The sequence below is a fragment of the Dromaius novaehollandiae genome, chromosome W (assembly GCF_036370855.1).
Source record: "Dromaius novaehollandiae isolate bDroNov1 chromosome W, bDroNov1.hap1, whole genome shotgun sequence".
Classification (NCBI taxonomy): Eukaryota; Metazoa; Chordata; class Aves; order Casuariiformes; family Dromaiidae; genus Dromaius; species Dromaius novaehollandiae.
The window spans coordinates 4573557-4598962 of NC_088130.1; the positions used below are offsets into that span (position 1 = coordinate 4573557).

General features: G+C 40.4%; 1 protein-coding gene and 1 non-coding gene across 3 annotated transcripts in view; both read left to right on the forward strand.

Annotated features, from left to right (window-relative positions):
* Nucleotides 1-25406, forward strand: part of LOC135324510 (E3 ubiquitin-protein ligase UHRF2-like) — a 94648-nt gene that overhangs the window by 16351 nt on the left and 52891 nt on the right. For both annotated transcript variants that reach the window (XM_064501058.1, XM_064501059.1), the window contains exon 3: nucleotides 15345-15607. In XM_064501058.1, the coding sequence (XP_064357128.1) occupies nucleotides 15345-15607 (263 nt within the window). The remainder of the gene's footprint in view (nucleotides 1-15344; nucleotides 15608-25406) is intronic.
* On the forward strand, nucleotides 22984-23143 carry LOC135324512 (U1 spliceosomal RNA). Its single transcript, XR_010385884.1, has one exon. It is a non-coding gene; the product is annotated as a U1 spliceosomal RNA (small nuclear RNA).

Below are 25406 nucleotides of genomic sequence, written 5' to 3' on the forward strand. Positions count from 1 at the left end.
TGTCAAATGCACTGCGCAGGTTAAACAAATCTCAAACTGAGTTAACAAATCATTTAGAAGCTACAACTATGGTATATCTAAATGACAAAAAAAAAAATGTTTCGTGTCCTCAAACTACAGCAGGTAAATTTGCTGTGATAGAATTCAGGATTTGTTCATGTCGTCTAAGACCCAGCTCTGTCAAAAAATAAAAGCTTGCTTAAAGCTAGCTATAGTATCATTTTTCAGTTACACATGTTGGATAATCTGATTTTGTAGGAGTAGCTTGGGGGCAGTATCAAAGCAGAACAACTTAACTGGGCTCTATCCAAGTTATCTCCTATAGAATCGCAAAAGTGTCTCTGTACTAGGATCTCCAGTGTTGTGGATTTCAGGATGGGTTCATATACTCGGATACAATGCCAGCAACATTTTGTGTGTTCTCTAAGTTTACTACCAAAACAGAAATGGCTTTCTGTAGAAAAAGATAAAGCCAATTGGAATCTGAAGCTACAGGAAAGTTCTCTAGTTTCACCTTATTTATTTGTTTGCAAGTATGCTGTGTTGTCCATTAGAACAAAATGGAGGAGCAATTATAAAAGTTTCTATTTGCATTCAGTAGGGTAGGTTTCTTAACTCAACATGAGGAAAAGAGAATGTAAAGAAGGTTCCTTAAGTGATATCACAGGGATCATAAATTGTACATTTGAGAACTCTTGGGGGGGGGGGGGGGGGATTAATAGTTACTGATGTGGGTTTTTTGGAGCTAAACAGTCTAAGGAAAATTAGAATACTTTTAATTCTAATGTTTTTCAGTATTGTATTACAACAAGATAAATTGTGGGAATATGTACTTTCTTAAGATTATATGTGATACAAGGATTATAGATTATTTAAGAATTATGTACATCATATTTTCTGCTAGTTTTGTACCTTGCTAGTTTTGTACCTCACTTCTTTTCAATGTTATCACTTAGGTCTGCACCAGAGGATCAAAAATTCAATTTAAATAGAAAATGGGTGTTTTCCAGATTGCTAGCTAATTGACCTCTTAGCAGGATATGCATGTAAGAAATGGTAGCATTTTTCTGCTTTTTCAACTCTTTCTCTGGTAAGAAATCTTCATGATAGTGCTTATTTTGCTGGAAAATGCTTGAAATTATAGAAAAAGAAGAGGCTATGACCACCGTACCTGTACAACTGTTTCAGTTAGAGGAATGTTCTTATTTAGACCTATCCTCCTCTTGACATGAAACTATCTTAGTATGTCATGTAAACTGTTGTTTGAAGTTTTTTTTTAAGGATTAGTAGTATACTTTTTTTGTTATAAATCACTTGCCCTCTCTTCCAGTAGCGTTCTGTACCATTAGCCTTATAGTTCCATCTCTGAGGAAGCAAGGAATCAAAAAGTCAGCAAACTTAATCAAAATGCACCAGCTTGCCTGCTTCCTTTCATACAATAGGGATAAAAGATTGAGTAGGAAAGAAAAAAAAAAAACCCTTCAGTTCTTATACTTTTTTACATATTGATATATGAAACATAAGAGAGGAGGAGGGAGATCACCAAGACGATGGATTGATCAGAGGAGAAGAGCATTAAACTATATATTTTAACAATATTAATAGTGGTATCAGCTTATCTCTTGGCCGCCTTAGGCTTTAAAAAAAGGGGTGGGGGTTTGCAATATTGTCTCATGTACCCTTGAACCCTTTTCATGGAGTCATCTGGAAATTTTGCTCTCTCTAATCAAATTACAGAGAGGGAAGGAGAAGATGCAAAGTCCCTAACATTATTTTCAGCCAGCTGGTGTTTTCAATATGTAGAAAAATATTTTCTGTAGGGGTAGAGGCATTCTGTTCTTTACTGTTTGTAGATGATAATGGGAACACTTTGTTAAAAAGCGATCTCTCCTTATAGAGTCAGGAAGCTTTAAGTATGTATTTCAGCCAAGAAAGTAAGTCAAAAGCAGCGAATTTGTTTAATGTAAACCACTTAAAGTATGAATTAAGCCATGCTAGGTGCCTAAAATTTTATATAAATTTTTGCATTTTGGTCTTTCTCAAACAATAAGAAATTATTTAGGTTCAGGAAATCAGAGTTGCTTGCTTACAGTTTGGGTGTGTTTTTTAAATAGCTGATCCTTGTTTGAGAACATTAGTAAAATTCTGTGCCTCAATGTATCTGGGTCTAGATTCAGCACACTCCTCCCCCCCCCCCCCCCACTTGCTGCTTTGTTTTTGGACCTCAATTATATAAATAATTTTGTTTATTTATATGTGTGTGTGTATGTATATTAAAAAAAAAAACAAACAAAAAAACCCAAACCTGCTGATGGAAATTTTTCTGTCCTTAAAGCAAGCTGTCTCTAAAAGGGCAGTCAGTGTTGAACCTATTTTAAAGAAGTGATAGAGATATTGAAAATTGTAGATCAGTAATGAAATAATCAGTTTTAGTTACCTTGTAATAATTTTAAACAAATTACCTCCTTACGGTCTCTGTATATGTTAAACACTTGTACCCCAGGTTTGGAAATCAGGATGCCTTAGCTAATAATATATTATGATTACATCTGTTGCTTGATGTTCTTATGGGTTGGGTCTGCCCTTCCCCCAAAGGACTGTTAGTGGGTGGAAATCCTAGTCAACTCCAGTTGAGTCTCACTGTCATAGGTAGGAGACTGACCTTGCTAGTGGTATCTGGTTGGAGAACTGCATCATTATAAGCTCTTTATAAATGTTGTTAAAAAATTATGGGTTTTAGTCTCAGATTTGGGGTTTTTATTCCAAGCCAATTAAAAGTCCTAGGCTAAAGTGTTTGGACTACAGCATGAGATTATCTTTTCCAGGAAAAACTATGAAGCCTGCCTCAGAATCTGAAGGGAAAACATGCACGCTTCTTAAAAATAAACTGCTGCACAGAGACTGCTGTTCTTGCAACTGGTTTATTCCCATTCCAGGGCTCTTGGTTCTGTTTTCTTCAGCTCTAGCATATTCAGTGTTAATTCCAACTGCCGTGTCTGTCTACCTATCTTTGATAGTGTCTCCAACACCAGGATCTCTTATGCCATAATTGGAAGCCATTAGTTTGTTCTCGACTCTAGCACCGATGGACTTTGAGTTCACTTTTCATTCAGTTCCAACTGAAATTGTACTGGTGGACTTCACGTACACTGCCTGATGTTTTCAGGTATTTGTACTCCTATGGTGGAGAAGCCAACCTTGTCATAGGTAAAGCAGCTAATTATTACTGCTTCATACCATGGCATCTGCCAAGCCTGTATGGACTAATTTGGCTTCTGTAGAAATTGTTTTAACTAAAACTCCTTCAGCTATGGGGGGGGGGGGGAAATCTACTTGGAACTCTGACTGTTACTGGAATTTATTCCTTGAGAAGAAAACTTTCTTCCACTGCTGGTGTTGGTGCCTAAATGATAGATAAAGCACATAATGAAATTGCAATAGGTCTCAGGGTGGCGAACAGGCTGATTTTTATAATCATAGATATAGGTTCCTCAATCAAGTTAGTCAAACTTTAGAACGGGACCTGGAGAGATTGTGGTATCGCCATCCTTGAAAATATTCAAACCACAACTGCACAAGCAACCTTCTTTAACTTGATTGTGAACATTTTTTTTCCTAAAATCTAATTGGAATATCTTTTATTGCAAATTGTGTTCCTTGCCTCTCATCCTTTCACTGTGCATCTCTAGGAGTCTGGTTCTATTTTTCTCTGTACCCTCCTGTGAGATGGTTGAAGAAAGCAAAAAGATTTTCCACTTAACCTTCTCTTCTGAAGGCTGAACAAACCCTCTTATCTCACCTCTTTTGTCATGTGCTCCAGCCTCCGAATTATCTTGGTGGCCCTCTACTGGGCTCTTTTCAGTATTTTAATATCTTTCTTGTATTGGGGAGCCCAAGATTCAACACAATACTCCAGTTGTGGTCTCACAAGTGCCAAACAGAGGAGAAGGATCACTTTTCTGGAAATGCTGGCTGTACTCTTACTAATACAGCCCAGGATGTGGTTGACCTTTTTTGCTGCAAGGGCACACTGCTGCCTTGCATTCAACTTGATGTCCACTCAGGTCCATTTCTGCAAAGCTGCTTCCTAGACAGTCATCAGCTTGTATTGCTGCATGGGGTTATTCCAGCTGAGGTGCAAGACTTGGCACTTCCCTTTCTTGTACTTAGAGTAGCAGTGGACTCATTCAGTGGGTCAAGACCTGGCTGTGTGGCTGGTGTCACGTGTTGCAAAGGGGCTGCCAAGGCTTGTCCAGCCCTCAGACTATTACCCCTTCCTGCTCTTCCATGTGGGCACCAACAATACTGCTGGGGTAACCTTGAGTGTATCAAGAGTTTCTACAGAGCTCTAGGGGCAAGGGTGAAGGGCATGGGGCCAAGGTAGTGTTCTCAATCCTGCCAGGGAGGGGGAAAGGCTCAGGTAGAAGTAGACTTGTCCAGCAGGTCAACACCTTGCTGTGTGGCTGTCATCACAGGCGGGGCTTTGGCTTCTATGGCCATGGAATGTTCTTTTGAGGAGTGAGAGGTACTGAGGGAGGATGGGGTATATTTGACAAAGTGGGGCAACAGTGTCTTTGGAAACAGGCTTGCTAACTGAGTGAGGAAGGCTTTAAAGTAGGTATCCCAAGGGAGGGTTACCATAACCTGAAGAGAAGTTGAGAGTACAAGGGACAGAGCAGATGTCTGGGGCACAGCATTACAGAGGAGGCTCTAACACTTCCCCTGTGAAAGCAGCACAATTTGGGGCCCAATCTCGAATGCCTGTACAGCATGGGGAACAAGCAGGAGGCATTAGAAGTCCATGCACAGTTGCAGAGCTATGACCTCATGAGGATTACAGAGACATGGTGGGATAGCTCACATAACTGGAGTGCTGCCATGGATGGATACAGGCTCTTCAGGAAAGACAGGTTGGGAGGGTGAGGAGGGGTTGTGCTCTATGCAAAGGAGTGACTTGAATGTATGGAGCTTTACCTTGGGACAGGTGATGAGTCAGTCAAGAGCTTATGTGTAAGGATCAGAGGACAGACCAGCACAGGTGGTGGTGTAGTAGGTGTCTGCTACAGACCTCCTGATCAAGTGGAGGAGGTAGATGAAGCCTTCTTTGGACAGCTGGAGAAAGCCTCACAGTCGCAGGCCCTGATGCTCATGGGGGACTTGAACCACCCCAGTATCTGCTGGAAGGGCAATGGGGCTGGGCACAAGCAATCCACGAAATTTCTGGAGTGTGTTGAAGACACGTTCTCGAGGCAGGTGATCAATGAGCTGACTAGGGGAGATGTTCTGTTGGACCTGTTACTCACAAACAAGGAAGACCTGGTTGGGGATGTGAAGGTCAATGGCAGCCTTGGCTGCAGTGACCATGAGAAGGTGGAGTTTAAGATCCTGAGAGAAGTGAGCAAGAGAAATAGTAGAGTCACAACCCTGGACTTCAGGAGAGCAGGTTTCGGTTTGTTCAAGGATCTGCTTGGCAGGCTCTCATGGGAGACTGCCCTGGAGGGCAAAGGGGCTGAAGAGAGTTGGTTGACCTTCAAGGACAACCTCCTCAAAGCGCAAGAACAGTCTGCTCTGGCACGGAGGAAGTCGAGCAAGTGTGGCAGAAGGCCAGCATGGATGAAGAGGGAACTTCTGACTCAAACCCAAAAAGGAAGTGCAGAGAAAGTGGAAGCAGGGCTACTTGGGAGGGATCCAAAGACATTGCATGCGCAAGTAGGAATGGACTTAGGAAAGCCAAAGCTCAGCTGGAGTTGAAACTGGCAAGAGAGGTGAAGGGCAACAAGAAAGGTTTCTCCAAGTACATTGGTAGCAAAAGGAAGGCCAAGGAGAGTGTGGGCCGATTGCTCATTGGGGCAAGGGACCTAGTAGAAAGCTTTGGGGAAAAGGCTGAGGTACTCTGTGCTGCCTTTGCCTCATTTTTTCACTGGTAAGGTCTGCCTTCAGGCCTCCCAGGTCCCTGAGCCTCCTAGCAGAGTCTGTGGGAGTGAAGCAGTACCCACAGTAGAGGAAGAAAGAGTTAGGGATCACTTAACCCCCTTGGACATACACAAGTCCATGGGACCAGATAGGAGCTGGCTGATGTCATTGTGAGGCCACTGTCTATCTTTGAAAGGTCATGGCAGTTAGGGGAGGTTCCTGATGACTGGAAAAAGGTGTCACACCCATCTTCAAGGAGGGCAAGAAGGAGGATCCAGGGAACTGTAGGCTGGTCAGCCTCACCTCAGTCCCTGGGAAGGTTATGGAGCAAATAGTCTTAGAAGCCATTTCTAAACACATGAAGGTGATTGGGAGCAGCCAAAATGGATTTACCAAGAACAAATCATGCCTGACCAACCTCATTGCCTTTCCATGATGAGGTGACCTGGGACTGTGGACAAGGGGAGGGCAATGCATGTCGTATACCTTGACTGAAGAAAGGCCTTTGATGCACTCTCTTACAGTCTCCTAATCACCGAATTGGTGTGATATGGGCTCGATAAGTGGGTGATAATGTGGGCAGAAAATTGGTAGGCCTGCTGGGCTCAAAAAGGTGTGATCGGAGGTGCAAAGTCCAGCTAGTGGCCAGTAACTGGTGGTATCCCTCAGGGATCAGTACTGTGACCAATACTGTGTAATGTCCTCATTAATGACCTGGATGAGGGGACAGAGTGCACTCAGCAAGCTTGTGGATTACACCAAATTGGGGGGAGCGGTCCATGTGCTGGAGGGCAGGGCTGACTTTCAGAGGGACCTGGAGAAATGGGCTGATGGGAACCTCATGAGGTTCAACAAAAGCAAATGCCAAAGTCCTATACCTGGGCTGGAATAACCCCATGCAACAATGCAGGCTGGGGGCTGACTGTCTAGGAAGCAGCTCTACAGTAAAGGACCTGGGGGTCCTGGTGGACAACAAGTTGACCATGAGCTAGCAGCGTGGCCTTGCAGCGAAGGAGGCCAACAGCATCCAGGGCTGTATTAGTAACAGTGTAGCCAGCAGTTCCAGGGATGTGATCCTTCTCCTCTCTTGGCACTTGTGAGACCATATCTGGAGTACCGTGTCTGGTTTTGGTTTCCCCAATACAAGAAAGACATGGGCATACTGGAGCAAGCCCAGCGGAGGGGGGCACCAAGATGGTCAGGGGGCTGGAGCACATGACATATGAGGAGAGGATTAGAGAACCGGGTTTGTTCAGCCTTCAGAAGAGAAGGCTCTAGGAGACCTTATTGCTGTCTACAACTACCTGAGTGGAGGATAAAGAGAAAATGGAGCCAGACTCTTCTCAAAGGGGCTCAGCGATAGGAGAAGAGGCAATGGACGCAAGTTGGAACATGGGAAATTCTGATTAGATATAAAGTGGTTTGGGTTTTTTTTGGTTGTTTTTTTTGGTTGTTTTTTTTGGTTGTTTTTTTTGGTTGTTTTTTTTGGTTGTTTTTTTTGGTTGTTTTTTTTGGTTGTTTTTTTTGGTTGTTTTTGTTTTTTTAAATCATGAGCTGGACCAGGGCCCAAAGAATTTACGTGATCTTATCCTTGGAGCTATTTGAAACTTGACTGGACAAGGCCCTGAGGAACGTGATCTAATGAGACCTGCTTGGAGCAGGTGGATGGACTAGATAACCTCTGGAGGTCCCTTCTGATTTAATTCAGTCTATGATTTTATGAGGTTCCTGTCTGTCCGTTTCTCTAGCCTGTCCAGGTCCCTCTGAATAGCACCCCTGCTCTCCTGTCTACTAACCGCTCCCCCTAATTTGGTATCATCCCATGAGCTTGTTGAGTGCATGCTCTGTCCCATTGTCCAAGGTATTGACAGAAACGTTAAGTGGTATCAGCTTTTGTATCGATCTCTGAGGGATGCCATTGGTAATTAGGTGCTAGTTGGGCTTTGTGCCGCTGATCATAACTCTTTGAGCCTGACGGGCCAATTTTCATCAACTTTATGTCCTTTTATCCAGTCAGTATGTTACCAGTTTAGTGATAAGGAAACTATGGCAGACTGTCAAAGGCCTTTCTTCAGTCAAGGTATGTATATGACAGTCACTGCCTCTGCCTTCTCCATAGAGCCGGTCATGTCATCATAGAAAGCAGTCAGGTTGATTAGGCATGATTTGCCTTTGGTAAATCCATGGTGGCTGTTCACAATCATCATCGTGTCGTGTGTGAGCGTGCTTGGACATGGCTTCCAGGAGGATTTGCTCCCCACCTTTCCCAGATTCTGAGGGGAGTTTGACCAATCTTTATTTCCTTGGATTTTCCTTGAAGATGGGTGCAATGTTTGCCTTTTTCCAGTCATCAGGAACCCTCAAGTGCATCTTGTCTGGTCCCATGGACTTGTGTATGTCCAGTTGGCTGAAGTGTTCCCTAACTCAGTCTTCCTCTACTGTGAGTAATACTTTCCTGCCCCAGTCTGTCACTAGGCTCAGGGACCTGGGAGGCCTGAGGGCAAATCTTGCCTGTAAAAAACTGGAGCAAGGGAAGGTATTGAGTTCCTTAGCCTTTTTGATGTCTTTAGCTATTAGGTTCCCTGCTCCAGTGAGCAGTGGGCACGTGTTTTCCTTAGCCTTTCTTTTGCTGCCACTGTACTTATAGAAGCCCTTCTTGTTGCCCTTTACATTTCTTTCTGGTTCCAATTCCAGCCAAACTTTGGCTTTCCTAACTAAATCCTTATATGCTTAGGCAGTGCCTCCATATTCCTGCTAGGTAGCCCATCCCTGCTTCCACCTTTTGTGTACTACTTTTTTTTGTGCTTGAGCTCAGTCAGGAGTTCCCTGTTCATCTTTGCTGGCCTTCTGCCATGCTTGCTTGGCTTTCTGCATGTCTGAGTGAATTATTCTTGTACTTTGAGGAGGTTGTCTTTTTGAGGATCAACCAGGTCTCCTGTGTCCTTTGCCCTTTAGGGCAGTCTCTCATAGTATCCTGCCAAGCAGGTCCTTTAACAAGCCAAAATCTGCTCTCCTGAAGTTCAGGGTTGTAATTTTGCTATGCGTCTTGCTTGCTGCTTTCAGGATCTTCAGCTCCACCCTCATTATGGCTGCCATCAACATTTACATCGCCAACCTGTTCTTTGTCTGAGTGACAGGTTCAACATCTTCCCCTAGTTGGCCTGTTATCTGTATCAAGAGCTTATATTCAACATACTCCAGAAAATTCCTGTATTGCTTTTGTCCTTCCATGTTGCCTTTCCAGCAGATGTTGGTGTGGTTGAAGTACCTCGTGAGTACCAGGGCCTGTGATCATGTGGGCTTTTTCCAGTTGTGTAAAGAAGGCTTCCTCTGCTTGCTCTTGATTGAGTAGTCTGTAGCAGACATCTCCCCAGACATCATATGTGTTGGTCTGTTCTCTGATTTGTGCCCACGTGCTCTTGACACGCTCCTCCCCTGCTCTAAGTCAAAGCTCTGCATGTTTAAGCTACTCCTTTGCAAAGAGCACAACCCTTCCCTGCCCCTTGTCCAGCCTGTTCTTTCTAAAGATCTTCATCCATCTATGGCAGCACCTCATTTATGTGAGCAATCCCCCACATCTCTAATCCCAATGAGATCAGAGCTCTGCAACTATGCACAGACTTTTAATTGTTTTTTGTTTTTTTTTTTTTTTTTTTCCTCTATGCTGCATGCAGTTGCGTACAGGCACTTGAGATGGGCTCCCAGTTGTGCTGCTTTCACAGGGAAAGCGGGGGCCTACCTGTCCCCTGGGTACTTCCTCACTGTCCCTATTCCTTTATTTCTTTTCAGGCTTTGGTCACCATCACCTGACAAACCTAGTTCAAAGTCCTCCTCCCCAGGTTGGCAAAGATGCCCCACTTTGTCAGGTGGTTCTTGTCCCTTCTCAGTGGTCCTCTTCACTCAATTAGGATCCTGTGGACACTAGCTGTGCAGCCAGGTGTTAACCTGTAGGATGCATCTGCTCCTACCTGAGCCTTTCCCCTTCACCTGCAGTATTGGGAAGAACATCTGGGCTCCAATGTGCTTCACCCTTCTTCCCAGGGTTCTATTGTCACCCTTGATTTGCTCTAGGTCTCTTTTTTTGCACTGTTATCACTGTCCACGTGAATGAGCAGTAAGGGATAATAGGTCAAAGGGCTGGATGAGCCTTGGTGGTCTCTGTAGTATCCTGGATCTGGGCCTCCAGCAAGCAACAAACCTGTGACAGACCCCCTCCTACAAAAAAACAGAGCCAGGCTCTTTACAGTGGTTCATGGTGGGAGAATGAGAGGCAACGGGCATAAGTTGAAACAAGAGAGGTTCAGACTGGATATAAGGAGAAAGTTTTTCATGATGAAGTCAATCAAGCAGGTTGCCCAGAGGGGTTATGCAGTCTCTGTCTTTGGATGTTTTCAAGACCAGACTGAATAAAGCCCTGGGCAACCTGGTCTGAATTCAGTGTTGGCCCTGCTTTCAGTAGGAGGCTGGACTAAGGCCCTCCTGAGGTCCCTTCCAACCTGAATTATTTTATCATCTTATGTCTGCTCAGCAGATGGGTGCCTCTGTTCCCTGCAGAAGGGAGACTCCAACTGCAGTCACCCAATGTTTCCTCTTAGTGCTAACGTACAGTTCAGGCCCAGCTGGCTGCAAAGCCTCTTTCAGAGCTGATTTCTCCTCTTTGGCTACCAGGGCACTGTACTAATTCTGTAAATTCAGATCTGCAGGCAGAGAGGGAGCCTTTCTCCTGCTGCCAGAAGTCACAAGCTTCCAGCCTCCCCCATATTGGGAGTCTCCATCTACCACTTGTTCAAAAGCGGAACCTCTGGCTGTCCCTCCTTCCTTGCATCATGTGGCTCAGGCTCTTGCCTCTACAGAGTCTCTGTGAAAACCCTGTCTGTCTCCTGCTCATCGTCCCCCATGCTACCCAGCCTGCTCCCCTCCTCCCTTAGCTCCTTCACTTGCTGACTCAGTGCCTCAGCCAGAGCACACCTCCCACAGGTGAGGCCACTGTCACCCCCAGCCCCAGGCACTCCCTGCAGCCCCAGACCTGGGCAGCTGCATCCTCCCTCCAAGGCTCTGTCTAGGTCAAGCTCTCTGACGTGCCAGGGGTACTTGCTCCAGCCAGTGCTGGGGACCGAGCCCTGTGGCACCTCAGCACCATTATCACACAATTTTAAGCAGTCCTACTCTCTCTAGAAGTTTCTGGACCTCCTTTGTGCCCCCTGCTGTGCTAACTACCAAGTCTCAGCTGTGCTCCTGGAACTATGAACTTGCTTAGTGGTTAAATAGATGCTCCCCCGTAGCAGATAGGAGTCTGACCAATTTTCCCACTGTTTTAGCATATCTGTTAGGGAACTGGTTATTTGTCTCTCTTGGTCTTTGTTACTGAATTGGTCCTCCAGGGATACTTTGAGGTGTACTTTGACAGCAAGTTTACTGCTTGACAAAATACATTATATCAGTATCTTTGACATATGTAGTATGAAAATGAAGAAATTTTTCTGATAGTCATGATGGTATGTGTATTGTCATGATTGCTGAATGAAGTGGTGGTACCTTCTGTATCTCCATTAGGTGGTTATACATTAGTCCAATAACTTTCATAGAAAATATTGCATACATTGGAATCCTAGTCTAGACAATCAAGGATTAAGCTCTTGGGTGCTTTTTTCATTCTCCTTGTCACTTGCTATGCCTGTGAATTAAGGAGTATTAGTGCAAATGTTTTTATCAACTATTTTTTCATTAGCAGAAACTAAGGATGTTAAAATATTTGCCTCTTCTTGCATGATTTGAATGTTTACATTCTTGTCTAACCTAGATGTTAGTAATCAAGCAACTTAGGAAGAGAATAAGTACTTCAAAGTATTTCTAAAAAGAAGAAATTAAAAAATGCTAGCTGAAGTTTGAGACTGATAGCTATATTTAGTAGTCTTCCAAAGTATTTTGCTCTGTACCATCTTCCAAATGAACTAGTTGCCACTTGTATGTATGGGTGGTAATGAATAACTATAATGACATGCATGAGGAATTAGCTAAGGTTCTGGGAGAAGTATAGCTGTACTACAGTAGCATTGTTTGTAGGCTTATTAGCACCACTGCCAGATCTAATTAACTGTGCCAAAAACTATGTTGCACTAGTGCAACTATATTGTTCTATTTCCAGCACTAACTTAGGGTGTCTGTACTGTACTCCATTGTGTGGTAGAGATGGGCTATATATTTTTTTATTCTTGCTTGCACCTTATATTTTTCTCCTGTGCAAGGTCTTCCTCAGGTTAGATAGCAGTCTTGCATCATCATTACAACATATGATCTCATATGTTGCTTGCCTTTCTTAGTTTTGTTTTCTATTCTGACATCTTTTAGAGTGTATTGATATTTCTTTAGTTTCTTTTTGTATGGCTCTTTGCACTTTAGTAATATGAGCTACTTAAGTGTATTTGTCATCTTTCCTCTTACCCCTCAGGCCCTTCTAATTTCAAGGTTCTCTTTCCTAAGAAATAAGATGAAGTCTATTGGGTCTCTTTCCTGTACATATGTATGCTGTATACTTGCGCATAATATTTTTCTTTCATTTCTGAATGTATGCTAGTTAATGTATTTAGCGATAATCCATTCTGTATTTTTATCAATGAGTTTGCAGTAGTGGTTTGGGCTGAAAATTTGGAAGCATTTTTGCATATCTCACTTAAGCAAACTTCCATGGTAACTGAATATTATCCTGAACTGCATACAGCTACAGCTTAAGTTTAGGTATTGTTAATGGTTTGTTTCTTATGAAGACTGATAATAAGCTTCTGTTGCAGTGAAAATAAGGGTATAGCTCCTCTAAATGTTTCAAAGGAAAGCAGAGGTAATGTGACAGCAAAATAGCTCATAATGTTTTAAATTATCAAGGACAAACATGGGGTCTTTTTACACTCCAGCTGATGTAATTCTCATGGAGAGCAGAATCTCATACAGTTTTAAAAGGCTTTGTTGTTATACCGGTGATTAACATTCTTCTTCTGAATGCCTTATTTTTTCTTTGAACCCCTCTGCTGGAGTCTATATCTTTAGTTCATTGGCTATAAATAGGGTTGTATATAAAATTACTGTGATATAGTCCTTAAGGGTTTATACTCATAATTATTTGCTTTTACTCTCTACGAGGCTGGGAAGTCTATTGGTGAAGTGTGAGCATCACAGTGTAAAAAGATGCATTTGGGAGCAATGAATACAGGAAACTTAAACTGGCTTCTTTCTGGCTCTAATGATTTTTGGCTTGAATAACATGACTTCTCTGGCATCTTTGTAGCTTGTCTCAAGAAGTAGCTACAGATGGGGAAACCTCAATAATGTCTGTGTCTCAACTGCATTTTCAGGAGGTGGAATTTGAGAAGCACCATAAGCTAGAACTAATTCAAATGCCTAAAGGTTACGTAGGGATGTTTTCCTGAGGTTTACTTACAGAATACCCTCCAGAGTCTGCTCCTTATGTTTAAAATAGGTCAATAGACTGACTTAAAACAAGGTGGTCCTTTTATTTGTTTATTATATGAATTAAATGTTTATATTTTTTTAAAAAGTATACTTTGAATATTGTGGGAGTTGAGAATAAAAATTTAAATTGGATGCTGGGATTGTACATGGGGAAAAAAAGGAAAGGGTTGAATTTTTGGATATATTTTTTCACAGAAGTGTGTGAAAAGTAAGAAAAAATAGACTCAATAGGATATGATATATGCTTTATGTATTACATATTTACCTTTCACTCTCTATCTCTTGGTAAATTTGTTAGCTTAGGAACTGTCTTCATTTGTACTTTCAAATTACCTAATGATTGTTTCAGTTTAAATACTGATAATTAATATCATTGTTTTGTTTATAGTTGCTGGTCTTTGGGTGCGGTAAGAAAAAAAAATAACTGCCACTGTCTTGCTGCTTGATTAAGGCTATAGATTAAACCATACGCATGTCTGTGGCAAAGTAAACTGCCCTCATAAAAAAAAAAAAAATGTAAACACATAATACAGCCCCTGAAGCAATTCAGCCCTATAAATTTATCCCAGAAAAATGAGTTTTACATTTGTTCTATCTGTGTGTCAGTACAGAGCCTGCTTGTTAAACATTTTTCAAATGCACAATTTTCTCATATGTATTACAGTGTGGTAAATCAAGTTTGTTTATGCCCCGAACTTGGCTGCTATGTTAATGTGTTATCTTTTAGTCTCAATTTTTCTGCTTTTTTTTTTTTTTTTAGAAGAGACATTTAGATGATCTTTAGAAGATCTTTATGTATTTAAAAAAATAGAAGAAAAGGATGTTTTGCAAATAATACTATAAATACAGCTGTGAAACATTCCTGTTAAAATATGACTTCTGAAATGAGCTCTGTAGGTAAAAACCAGTTCCTCCAATTTGATTTCACGTTAATTGAACCCATTCTGAGCATTTTTAGAATTTACTTTTAATTTTCATCTTATAGTCCTCTTCCATGTGCTTTATCTTCACTTGGTATTGGCTTCATTGTAGTTCTATTGCAATGTTTTCTTATATTTGGTGTACAGTGTACAAAGGTGTTCCTTAAGTGATTTTTTTATAGACACCGTTTTAATCAAGTTAATATTTCAAAGAAAATAACTTTACACAGTACAGTTTTTAAAAGAATGCCTGTGTAACTGAAGTGCTGTATACCTCAGTGGCTTAATTCTAATCATAGGAAAACCCTTGTGTTGTTGAAGTAATACATATTTAATTAGTTGAAGGCTTGAGAAAATGTGTTAGGATAATGAATGAATGAAACATGCTTTAGAATAGTAGAGTAGCTTCATTACTTAATAGCAGTATTATTGTGAGTACAGAAAGGAGAAGGGTCATGAGAGAGTTCTGTTTCTTACAGTTGAAAGATTTATGGAAGCATCAGTCTTGATTGGTTATGATAGCAGCCTTGTTAGACTTGGAGAGCCCATTTCCCTCCCTCCCCTTCTTTCTCAAACTTTGAAGGATTTAGAAGCAGTGCAGGTCAAAAAGAGTTGGGGTTAAGTAATAATTTCAATTTGGAGGCCCAGTGAAATCTTAAAACCTGGTTGTGGGCTAATATTTTAAACCTCTAGAAGTACATGCGCTTATTTTAGTCATAAGGAACAATTCTATGAAACACGAAAAAGATCAGTAGAAAGACAGATTAAGCTAATTTGTAGGTAAAAAAAAAATAAGCCTCACTTTTTAAAAATAAATTACTTACAAATTATATTCATAACAGATCTTATTAAGAGTAGAGGAATAAAATACCTAAAGCACAACACCTGAATGACTGAATGTTGCTCTAACTTACGCAAGTCCAATCAGTTGAAGTCAATGGTGATGAATTTGTTTCACTGATAGTGAAATAGTTTAGTCAGTTTTCCTTTTTTTTTCTTAACCAGAATTATAGAAAATAAATATTCATTATCAAATTTTCCTTTTAGATAAACGAATTGGTGGATGCCCGTGATGTCAGCATTGGAGCCTGGTTTGAAGCTCATATAGAAAATGTTACTCGAGCAACAAAAGGACATAAGAATGGTAAAGCTCAAGTAAAGAGTGGCAATTCTTACAAAAGAACTAATGGAAACTTAAGTCAAGATCATTCTAGAGAGAATGCAAATAATTTGGACAGTACACCATCCACATCTTACTCAGACTGTATGGACACTGATGAAGAAGCTATTTATCATATCAAGTATGATGAGTAAGTGCTTCTGATATTATTTTGAGGACATCATATGTTATTATTTGATGTGTATAAACCAAGAATTTTGTTGAAGAAACTTGGAATCAAAGAGATCAAGTTCAATATTGCAACCAAGGAAAGAAATATTAAAAAGCCATAATGTCTTTCAGTCAGATGTAACAAATATCCTGGGAGTAATGAGATTTTTTTATTCACAAGTTCCTGTGATGTATTAACTTTGTCTTGACTTTATGAAACTCAAAATCTCTATCTCTAAGGAAAGGAAATTATAAATTGGATTTTTCTGTAGTTGTTTTTCTATGTTTTCTTTAAAAACTGCTCTGCTCATATTCAGTTCCTTTCATTGAAGTCTAAACAAAAGTTTCATGGGAGCAAATTCTGGTGCTTGAATTGTTTAAATTTTGTTTTAAAAGTAATATTTATGCATGAGATTACAGGTCTTCATTTCAGGTAGAGGTTTATTGTAGAGAATCTGGTGACTGGGAGCATGAAATCAGTTCTGAGTTGGAGTGAGGGTGCAAAGGGAATTTTTTTATCTATGGTAAAAACAAATTTCAGAACCTACAATAGATGTTCTCAAGTAGACCCTTTGTACTGTAAACTCAGTGGGATTTGCAGGGATTTCTCATCACTAGACAACTAGTCTTGTTGAGGATAAATTCAATTCACATTTTCAAAATATTTTTTAAAGTATCTATTTCAAGTTTTGTTGTTTTTAATAATTACAGTTTAAACTGGTTTTGCTAGGGAAAAACAAGAATGTTGAAGACATAAACTGAAAATCTTTTAGCTGCTCTTGGTAATTCTAGATATAACTTTTATTTATGTACTTACCTTGGAGGATCATATAGCTTTTGTCTGCATGTGGAGTTCAGATGCAGTTTTATATTTGCAACTGTCAAATTTTATATCTGCAACTATGTTTGTCCTCACAAAAGAAAAAGATAGCTACAGTGTTGAAAGCAAAAGTTTACTTAAAAAATTACTGAAATGCTTAAATTCAGAACTTTCTCACAACTTCAGTCACGCAGCATGGTTATAGTGAAAATACTGTCTCTAAAATGTTAGATGTACGTTATGTTATGCTTTCAAAGACCTGGTTTTAAGATTGGTTAATTTTATAACATTGCAGAAGTATTTAATTGAACAATGGGCAAAAATTTGTGAAAAATAGTGTTTGTAATTGTTAGAGTTAAATTATGTTCCTCTTTTGTAGATACTGTCATTTTAAGTGAGTTAGAGATTTGAGGGGGAAGCCGCCTGTGAAGCAGAAAGTATAGTCAAGCTGATCTGACTTGCATAGGTGTACCCATGCTTACAAAATGTCAATTTTACTTCATGTGTACCTTAAGATCTAGCCGTAGCCAGTAGATGCAGACAATCATCTTAGTCCTCCTATAACATTATCTGTCACAGCTTTGTGTTCTTAGCCAGTTATCATCTTAAGACATTATGTTTTCATGTCTTATCTAATTTTACTTACATCATGGTCATTTACTCGATTGGTCTGAAATGTTAAAAGTTTGAGCTTTTGGGGAGAAAAGTTATTTTAAAACTTTCTAGCAAACAAGATCTATGCATTTATCAGCTAATAGAAACTTAGGTAAAAGTTAATGGCTTACATAAGAAAAAAACAGAAGGCATCATTTGGGACACATGGTATGAATCTTTCAAGGTCCCACTTCTTTGTTCTTTGAGTGGTAGTTAACATGCACATTCACATGGTGGTTGGTTGTGCATATACTCTGTGCATGCACACACTGGCATCAGACATTAGTCTTTTTGCCTTCTTGGTATCTGTAGAGCACATGTATCAAGCATAAGGGAGGAAGGATACATGGATAAGTAGGGTAGTGTGTACTGTGTCCTTCAGTTCTTTTCAGTTCCAGATGTTGTTATCCTATTTGCCATCTCTTTGTGCTTGTTCTTTGAGGTTCATATTCTACTATTAGTTCTTGCTTCTTCTGTGCATGGTTGCTGTTCCTGGATGCTTAGGTTTGGGCTAGGCTGTGTGGCACCAGTCCACCTTGGCAGTCTTTCTTACTTGTCTTTTCTTACTATGTTCTTCATTGAAGTAACTCATTTCTTCTTCCTTCCATCTCCTATAGAAGATGATTTCATCCAGGCTGGAGAGCTTTAAGCTCCTTGCCCACAACAGGAGCATTCCTGCCAAAGATGGAAGCAGTTGTTTATTCCGCTTTGGGAAACTGCATGTCTCTGATGAGCAACCTGCAGATGGAGAATATAAGCCTGGTGCCCATAAAGCCATCAAAATTATATTATGGAGAAGACTATGGGGTTTGCCTCTGACACAGATTGGCAACTGCTCAGGTCCTCACTGAGATTGGCTCAGTATCTAGACTGGTTCTCCTTCACTGTTTGTTTTATCTTCCAGTCTGGAGAAACTGTCCACCAAGAAGGCTACAGCTGAAGGACAAGCCTGTTATAATGCTTTGAGATGGGGTTGGGAAAGTGGAGTAGACCTACGCTTTGCTTCTGAGACTTCATGTTACTGCAAAGATAGTTTGATACCCAGCTGTTGTGGCAGGTCTAGTCTGACAGTACACATGCACGCGCAAACACACACACACACAAAAATCATTTTCTTTTTGTCGATGTCTGGAACTGACTACTTGGTGATGTTTATGCAGGAGATACTAGAAAGCTATTCAACCTTAATCTCAGCACCAAGCCCTCCACTGTCATAGGTCTAGTTCTTGGGACCAAGTTTTCTAGTACAGATCTAGTTTTCCTAGCAGTCTTCAAAACCCAAAGATCTGACAGGTCTCCACTTAAATGGAAGTCTAGAGCTGTTGTTTCATTTTTAGTTGTCCCATTAATATTGACACTGGTTTAATCTTGGATTCAGGAGCAAGTTGAACGTTGTCTGACATCATATATCTTACACCACTGTAGATAAGAACCTAAGTGTTAATTATGTCTAAAGGTGAAGCTTCACCTTGATCATCCTCTCTTGGACTGTGCCTGTCAGGGAAGCTCACCACTGGATATTAATCAGTTTAATTTATACTAGAGCATGATTGCATTTCTCTCTACTTTGGAAATTGGGGGGGAAGATCATGCTAAGAGGTCCTACCAACCAAGTAGTTCTCTGCTGAAAGATCTGCAAAAACTTATCATGAGCTACCCCCCTGCAGTATCAATAAGAGATAATGCTGCCCTAGCCAATGTAGACCTTTTGGCCCTAGCCACCAGCTTCTGATTAGCCAGTTTGGATCCCATTTCTCTTGATGCACACCTACAGGACTGTCTCCGTATTTCAGGCTGCATCCTTGAAAGCAGCCACATCATCGACAGATTTTGGGTCCCCTCTGGCTTTTGTTTTCTATCCAGGGATGTTCAACACTGTCCTCAAGGGAAGAAGTCATCCTATCAATCCCTTCTTTCTCACCATGGTAACTTTTAAATTCTTCCATGATCTCCTAAGAATAGCTGTTCTTAGAGGATGAAGCAGAACTGGAGTACTTGCCCCTTCTTTAAGTGAGGAGGTTGGTCTGGTAGATCTGTTTTACATAAATACTATGTGAAACAAAGGCATTTTCTTGCAGTTAGGTTTGCCAAAATCCACTTTGTTCTAATCTTTTGACTAAGCAGGTTGATGAGAAAGATTATGCCTCCTCTGAAACATTGAATTTTCGATTGTTCCTTCCTTCTTTTTCCTATTTAATTAGTGGTAGTTACAGTAAACGTGAAGGGAGGAAAAATAGCAAAGCTCCTCTAGCAAAGAATGTGATGAAGACAAATTAGACTTTCTGGGTAAGTGCTCAGTTATACTCCAATTGAAGATTGGTAATTACTAATCCCTCATGGCTAAGCATAACTCTTCTCCTGACTGCGACCAGTGCAAACTGACTGCTACTTGCTTTTTCTTTACTTTGTAAGAAACAGAAAGATGCCTGAGTTTCATTGCAATAGCCCTAGAGGCAGTAGATATAGCTACTGTAGTAATGATGAAATGATATGCTATGAGACCCACACACTTTTGCAGAAAGATGTTTCAGCTTGTAGAAAACTTATTGCTATTTGAAGTAACAGAACTTCTCAGTTCCAGAGTAGATAGTTCTTAAAGGCCACGCTGTGCTCTTAAAGAGCGTTGTCCTCAACACTGAGGTAGAGACCAGAGTATCAGTTTTATTATTGCTAAGGTTCTATAAGCCTTTGGGTACTGTCAGGGAGCAGCAGTAGTGGGGCTGCTCCACAAGGGAGGATGAGCCAGGAGCTAAGGGTGACCACAGCACAAGCAGTGCCCTCACCAACCAGAGTGCGGTCCCACAGCATCTGAGCAGGGTAGGCAGAGCAAGGGTTCTGATAACAGACTCTATCAACAGTCCCAGGCAAGGCAAGGTGATGAATCAGATCCAGGGTCCATTCAGGGAGTCCAGTCAGGAGCAGCATGAGACAGGGCCAGAGACAAGACTGGAGATAAGGCTACAACATAGATCTAATGTCCATTCAGGAGACAGGGCTGGAGATAGCTATATCTACAACATAACTTAGGAATGGGCTGAAGGCCCAGGCCTGAGCTTAAATGGAGCTCCTGGGCCCATGGGCAGAGGGTATGGGTGGAGGCCCCAGGTGGAGCTGGTCAGGGCCATTAAGGCCTGTTGGTGCTCTCAGAGCCATGACTTGGCTTCCAGTAGTGGTACGAGTGCTTTTGCACTATAGTCTATCTTGTGCATCCAGCTCCTGAAGGCAGCCTTTTGCCTTGAGGCAGCATGTTTACAGGTGCATTCCTCTTTCTGCCAGTGTCGTCTTCCTCCTTTTCTCCCACTTCTCAGGAACAGATGTTTCCATTTCAGCTTAGCATGTGTTGGTATCACAGTGGAACAGTGGGTACTAAAGACTTTTTAACTCTCAGTGCACTGTAAAGTTTCGTATACTTCTATCTTCCAATTCCTCTATCCTGTCCCTTACCAGGAACCTCTCGCATAAGATGCCGTTTCAATAGGAAGTTACTTCGTTCTGTACATTTTAAAGGCAGTAGAGCAAGTTTCCCTTCATCTCAAGGGAAGGTTAGTTTCCCCTCCCCAGCAAATATCTTAATATCAAAAAAGATAGGAGGATGGGAACCTGTCTTGGGCTTAAGAAAGCTGAAAACTTTTATTTACAAGGACTCATGGTAAATCTGATATGCTTAGTTTCTTGAGTTAATTGAAGTAATGGTAGGTTCAATCTCTGCCATTGCTTGCCAAGCATCAATTCCAGATTAAGCTACTGAAGCTACTCATCATGTGCTCTAGTCACCCAATAAAGACATGTTTCACAATACTGTGTCACAGCAGCCTGCCCTTATCTGTTACCTTATACCATTTTGCATTTACTGTGCATATAACATTGACTGTTTACTTTTAGGGAAACACTTCCCTCAGTATGTGATTGATAGTTTCTTGATGGTTAGGTCTTCCCTGAGGTAGAAGAAAGATTTTTTGATCTACAAACAAATGCTGTTTTTTTTTCCCTGCCTTCTCTGTCCAAGGCATTTGTAATGAAGGTCTCCCATCTATTTAAGGAGGCTCTCACACTGGTGACATGAAGGCTAGTGGTGCCTGTAGCCTGAGAAAAATCAATCTGCTTATCAATACACTGAGAACTCAGTGTGGTTCAAGTGTGTGTAATTGTTTTTTTCAAGGCCATCACATTCTGATGATGATCCTGCTATAAGAAATGGTATGAGATTCAAATTATACCCTTGGGTCATATCATATAATGCAGAGATAAGGTACACCATTCTGTGGTAAAACTTCCTAGGGCTCTAAATACCTTAGCAAAAGGTATCATCTGTTTGCATCATTGTTAGTAGGATTTGTGGGGTGATGTTCTCTGAGCTCTTTCAATACCAGAAGTACTACGAGGTCCACCTCTTCTTTTTTGATTCCAACAAGATATTATAGTCCCTCTGTTGCTTAGTTAGCTTGTGTTAGCTCTGTCAGATATATTCCAGATCCAGTAGTCAAGAAAATATGTACGTCTGATGCTCTAAAGGACCCTTAGAAGCCTAGCTTAGCCCAGTTCACGTAGCCAGATTTTCCATTTCTGTTAGTGAGGATTCCTAAAAGCTTATTTATGTTCATGGATCTATACAGGAAGAAGTTGGGGTTACTACACTATTACAAGCCCCTACACTCTCAGATTTCCTTTTCCCGGGTTCTGGATGTCTCTCCTTGCTAAAATGAATCTGGTCATCCTTTGTGAGAAGCATCCTTATACTTATAAGTAACAGGAAGACTTTAACAGGGCAGATATAAGTAGCCAAACAGATCAGGTTTCCTGTTTGTTGTTCAATCATGTCCCTTGTCTAACAGACTTGTATATCGATATTTTTGATTATCTGATGGCTCTGAAGTATAATCTACCCATTAAGTTGGTCAGAGTTCTTCCTGCCATTTCAGCTCATCTTCCAGTGGTGGTTTCTCACACTTTTCTCATTGGGTCTGGTGAGGATTTTCTTGTTTTTGAAGGATCCTGATCATTTATATTAGAGACAGAAGATTGATGATAGCCTTCAAAGTCTGTGGCAAACTGCATACTAAATCTCTTTAGGAAGTTGGTTTTCTTAATTTCTGCTGCTTCTGTATTGAGAGTAAGGGCTTGTGTGTGTGCACGTGGCATTTTGTGTGCTGTGTGCCCCCCCAACAAGTATTCTCTTGGGATCCAATCTAAATTTGAATCTGATTTTCAATTTGGTTCAGAAAAATAATTTTTCTGTATTCTTCTAAAGCTTTATCTCTCTTCATATGCTGGTAAAAAGTAGGCCTTGTCATGCTTGCACAGGACCCAATCTTTCAGATGGTCCCCCTAGATATTTGTGTCACTAGCTGAAAGATCAAAAGATATAGTAATCTCAAAGACCAGTGAACGGAACATTGGCTATGTTTCAATATATATATCTGTTTCAATACTGCAAAGGCAGAATCACCCTTGGATTTGATCATGCTCTCCATCAGATCTTAAAGTGTGTTGGTAGCTTTTTTTTAAAAGAATGTCTCCATTCCGGAAATCTGTAGAATGGTTGCATGGAGCCCCATTCACAGTCTTACCAAACACTGACCATTACATCTATCTGGAAATGATGCTGTCTTTGGATCTGATTCTACAATTATTGTGCAATGAAGAGCTCAGAAACCCACTTCCAGTTAAACTGTGGATGTGGGGGGCTACTGGCTGTGTATGCAGACTGTAGCATCAAACAGAAATAGGTTACTTATCAGTAACTGGTTTTCCCTGAGATGTGTTGTCCATGTGCATGTTCATCTTCTGTCCTCCTGGGAGCCTGTGTACTCTTTAGGATTTTACAGTTAAGAAGAGCCGAGGGCTGTATTATGCATACAGTCCTGATTAACTGTGTGTTGCGCACAACCTGGCAGGGCAGACATATGATCAAGAAGATCATTTTCCCAGGGTGAGGTTTATCCCTTGCATTCTGGGTGTGCTGACCCCTGCAGTTTCCACAAATATGGGAAACTCAGCTTAATAGTTTGTGGTAGTGGGAGACTGTGTTCACTCACCCTCCTGCTATTAAAAAAGAGGGCAGGGGAATGTGTGCAGACCTATGCCTGTTATGAAGAGACATGATTTGGGGTTTGTTTATAGGGGAAAAAATAAGGATCATAAGAAATTGTGCTTTGGCACTAACATTGCATATTGCACTAGGTGTGTGTGTGTGGGGGGGGTCCCTGACTCTGTAGTTTGGTTCCAGTGTATGAATTTAAAGAGTCATATCTTTCTAGTTCCAGCTGTTCTACTAAGAGCTGGGGGAAGGATTAAAGGATGCATTGAAAATCCTCAATAACCAGAAAAGACTTATATTCTGTGTATATTCTGACATAGGGTTAATATGTTTCTCTATATCACATTTTAGGAATGCTTAAATATTGCCTATAGCCAAGGAATGATGGAATTTTTCTTCTTGGGTAATGGATTGCTAAGAAAGGTTTCCATAGAGATAGGAAATTATATGAAAATTTTGCTATGCTAGTATTAATACTTAAAATTAGAAGGAAGGAAGGAAGGTACAGCCCCACAATAAAGATGAGCTTTCTTATAGGTAGTATTTTTAATGATTATGCTTTCTGAATGTTATATACCAAGTGTATTAAAAAAACATGGGAAAAGTGTGAAAATTTTTGTGGGTTGAATTTTGTGTCAAATCACATTTGAATTGCTCCAGACTTAAAGTGATGCTACTAAGAACAGAATTCAGTCTGTTATATTTACTGAATTATATGAGGTTTGAAATTACTATGAAGCATATAACTTCTCTTGTCTCTTGAGCGTCATCATAGGATTTTAAAAGAAAGTCAATAAATAAGAAAACACCTTTACTAACCATATTTGTGTCTAGCAATATTTTTTTTATTCAGGTTTTACTGGCATGGGTTCTTTAGTGAAGCTGAGAAAACTTTGCAGTATTTTCTTAGTTCTTGAGGCTTTTTATAAGATTATATTTGTTCTCTTGTATTTGTTTGATTTACATAGCCCTACATATTCCCATTTTCTGATACCTTAGTTGCATACTCATCTGGTGTATTTGAGAGTTGTTTATGTTTTAATCTAACATCATGGTCATTTATACAAATAACGTTAAAATATAGGATGAAATTTGACATGGAGTAAGTAGCATTATCTAACTTGAATCTATTTTCTCTGTGCTTGTTTTGGTTTGTTACTTAGGACAAGTGAAAGGGAAGGAGAGAGTCTAGATGGTGGAGGTCATAAGATGGAAAATATACTATTTTTTGTGGAATTACAGTATTAGTTATATTTGAGGTCAGACGTTTACTATAAAAGTACAATTTATTCATTACTTAATGAGGAATAGCGTTATAGTGCTTAATGTATTTAGGTGCGACTCCAAAAGCATGAGTTAGACTCAATCTCAAAGGCTTGTGACAAACGCTCTTCCAGTTATAAACAGGTATCTGAATGTTCAGTCTGTGGTGTTATGTATGGACAAATACGAATGCTAGCTGCTTCTCTCCTGTGTCCCATTGAATATAAATATTGCTGTGCCTTAGCCCATTGAAAGGATTTCTTAGGCCAGGCGTAAGGTGAGTGGTGACAACTGTAAAAGCCTGAGACTTCTTACACGTCAGGCAGAAATTGTGAGCCCTAGAGGGGAAAGATGTATTCAGTTGACACACTTTTTACCCTCATATCTATAAAGTTAGAGCATCCCATTACTAAAAGTTGTAGAATAAATAAAGTGATGGAGAACTCATGTAAATAGTGTGTTTTTTGCAGTACACAAGAACATCCTTGTTTTTTATCCTTGATCAGCTTCTAGGTAACAGAGGTATAAAACAGTTGAATGGCTTGATTCCTCTAATAGACTGGCTTTTTAATTTCATGAGATGAATGGGTTAAAAGGTTACATAATTTTTTTCTAAAAAAAGATATTAAAATTGTACTTTATTCAAGCCATGTCACTTTTTAAATTTTTCCTTTTTTGGAAATCAGGAACTTTTTTCCAAAATTGATACTATTTGAGATCAGATGCCTGTCTGTGCTGATAGAGAGGAAGGTAAAAAAATAGCCGTAATGAACGCTTCTCCCATAATGATTTCAGGACTAACTTGGCATCCAGGGAAAAGCATGCAGTAATAAGGATGAACATTGTTCCTTTACATTTCTCCTGTCATCTGGAAGTTCAGTAGTCAAACACAAATGAGTGAAGTGAAGGGCTCCCAAGCGTGCTTAGTTTTTGTTAAGTTTCTTAATGAACTCCTGGAAGACATGTAGTTCAGGGCTGATGGAAAAGTTTTAAAAACATTTTCAC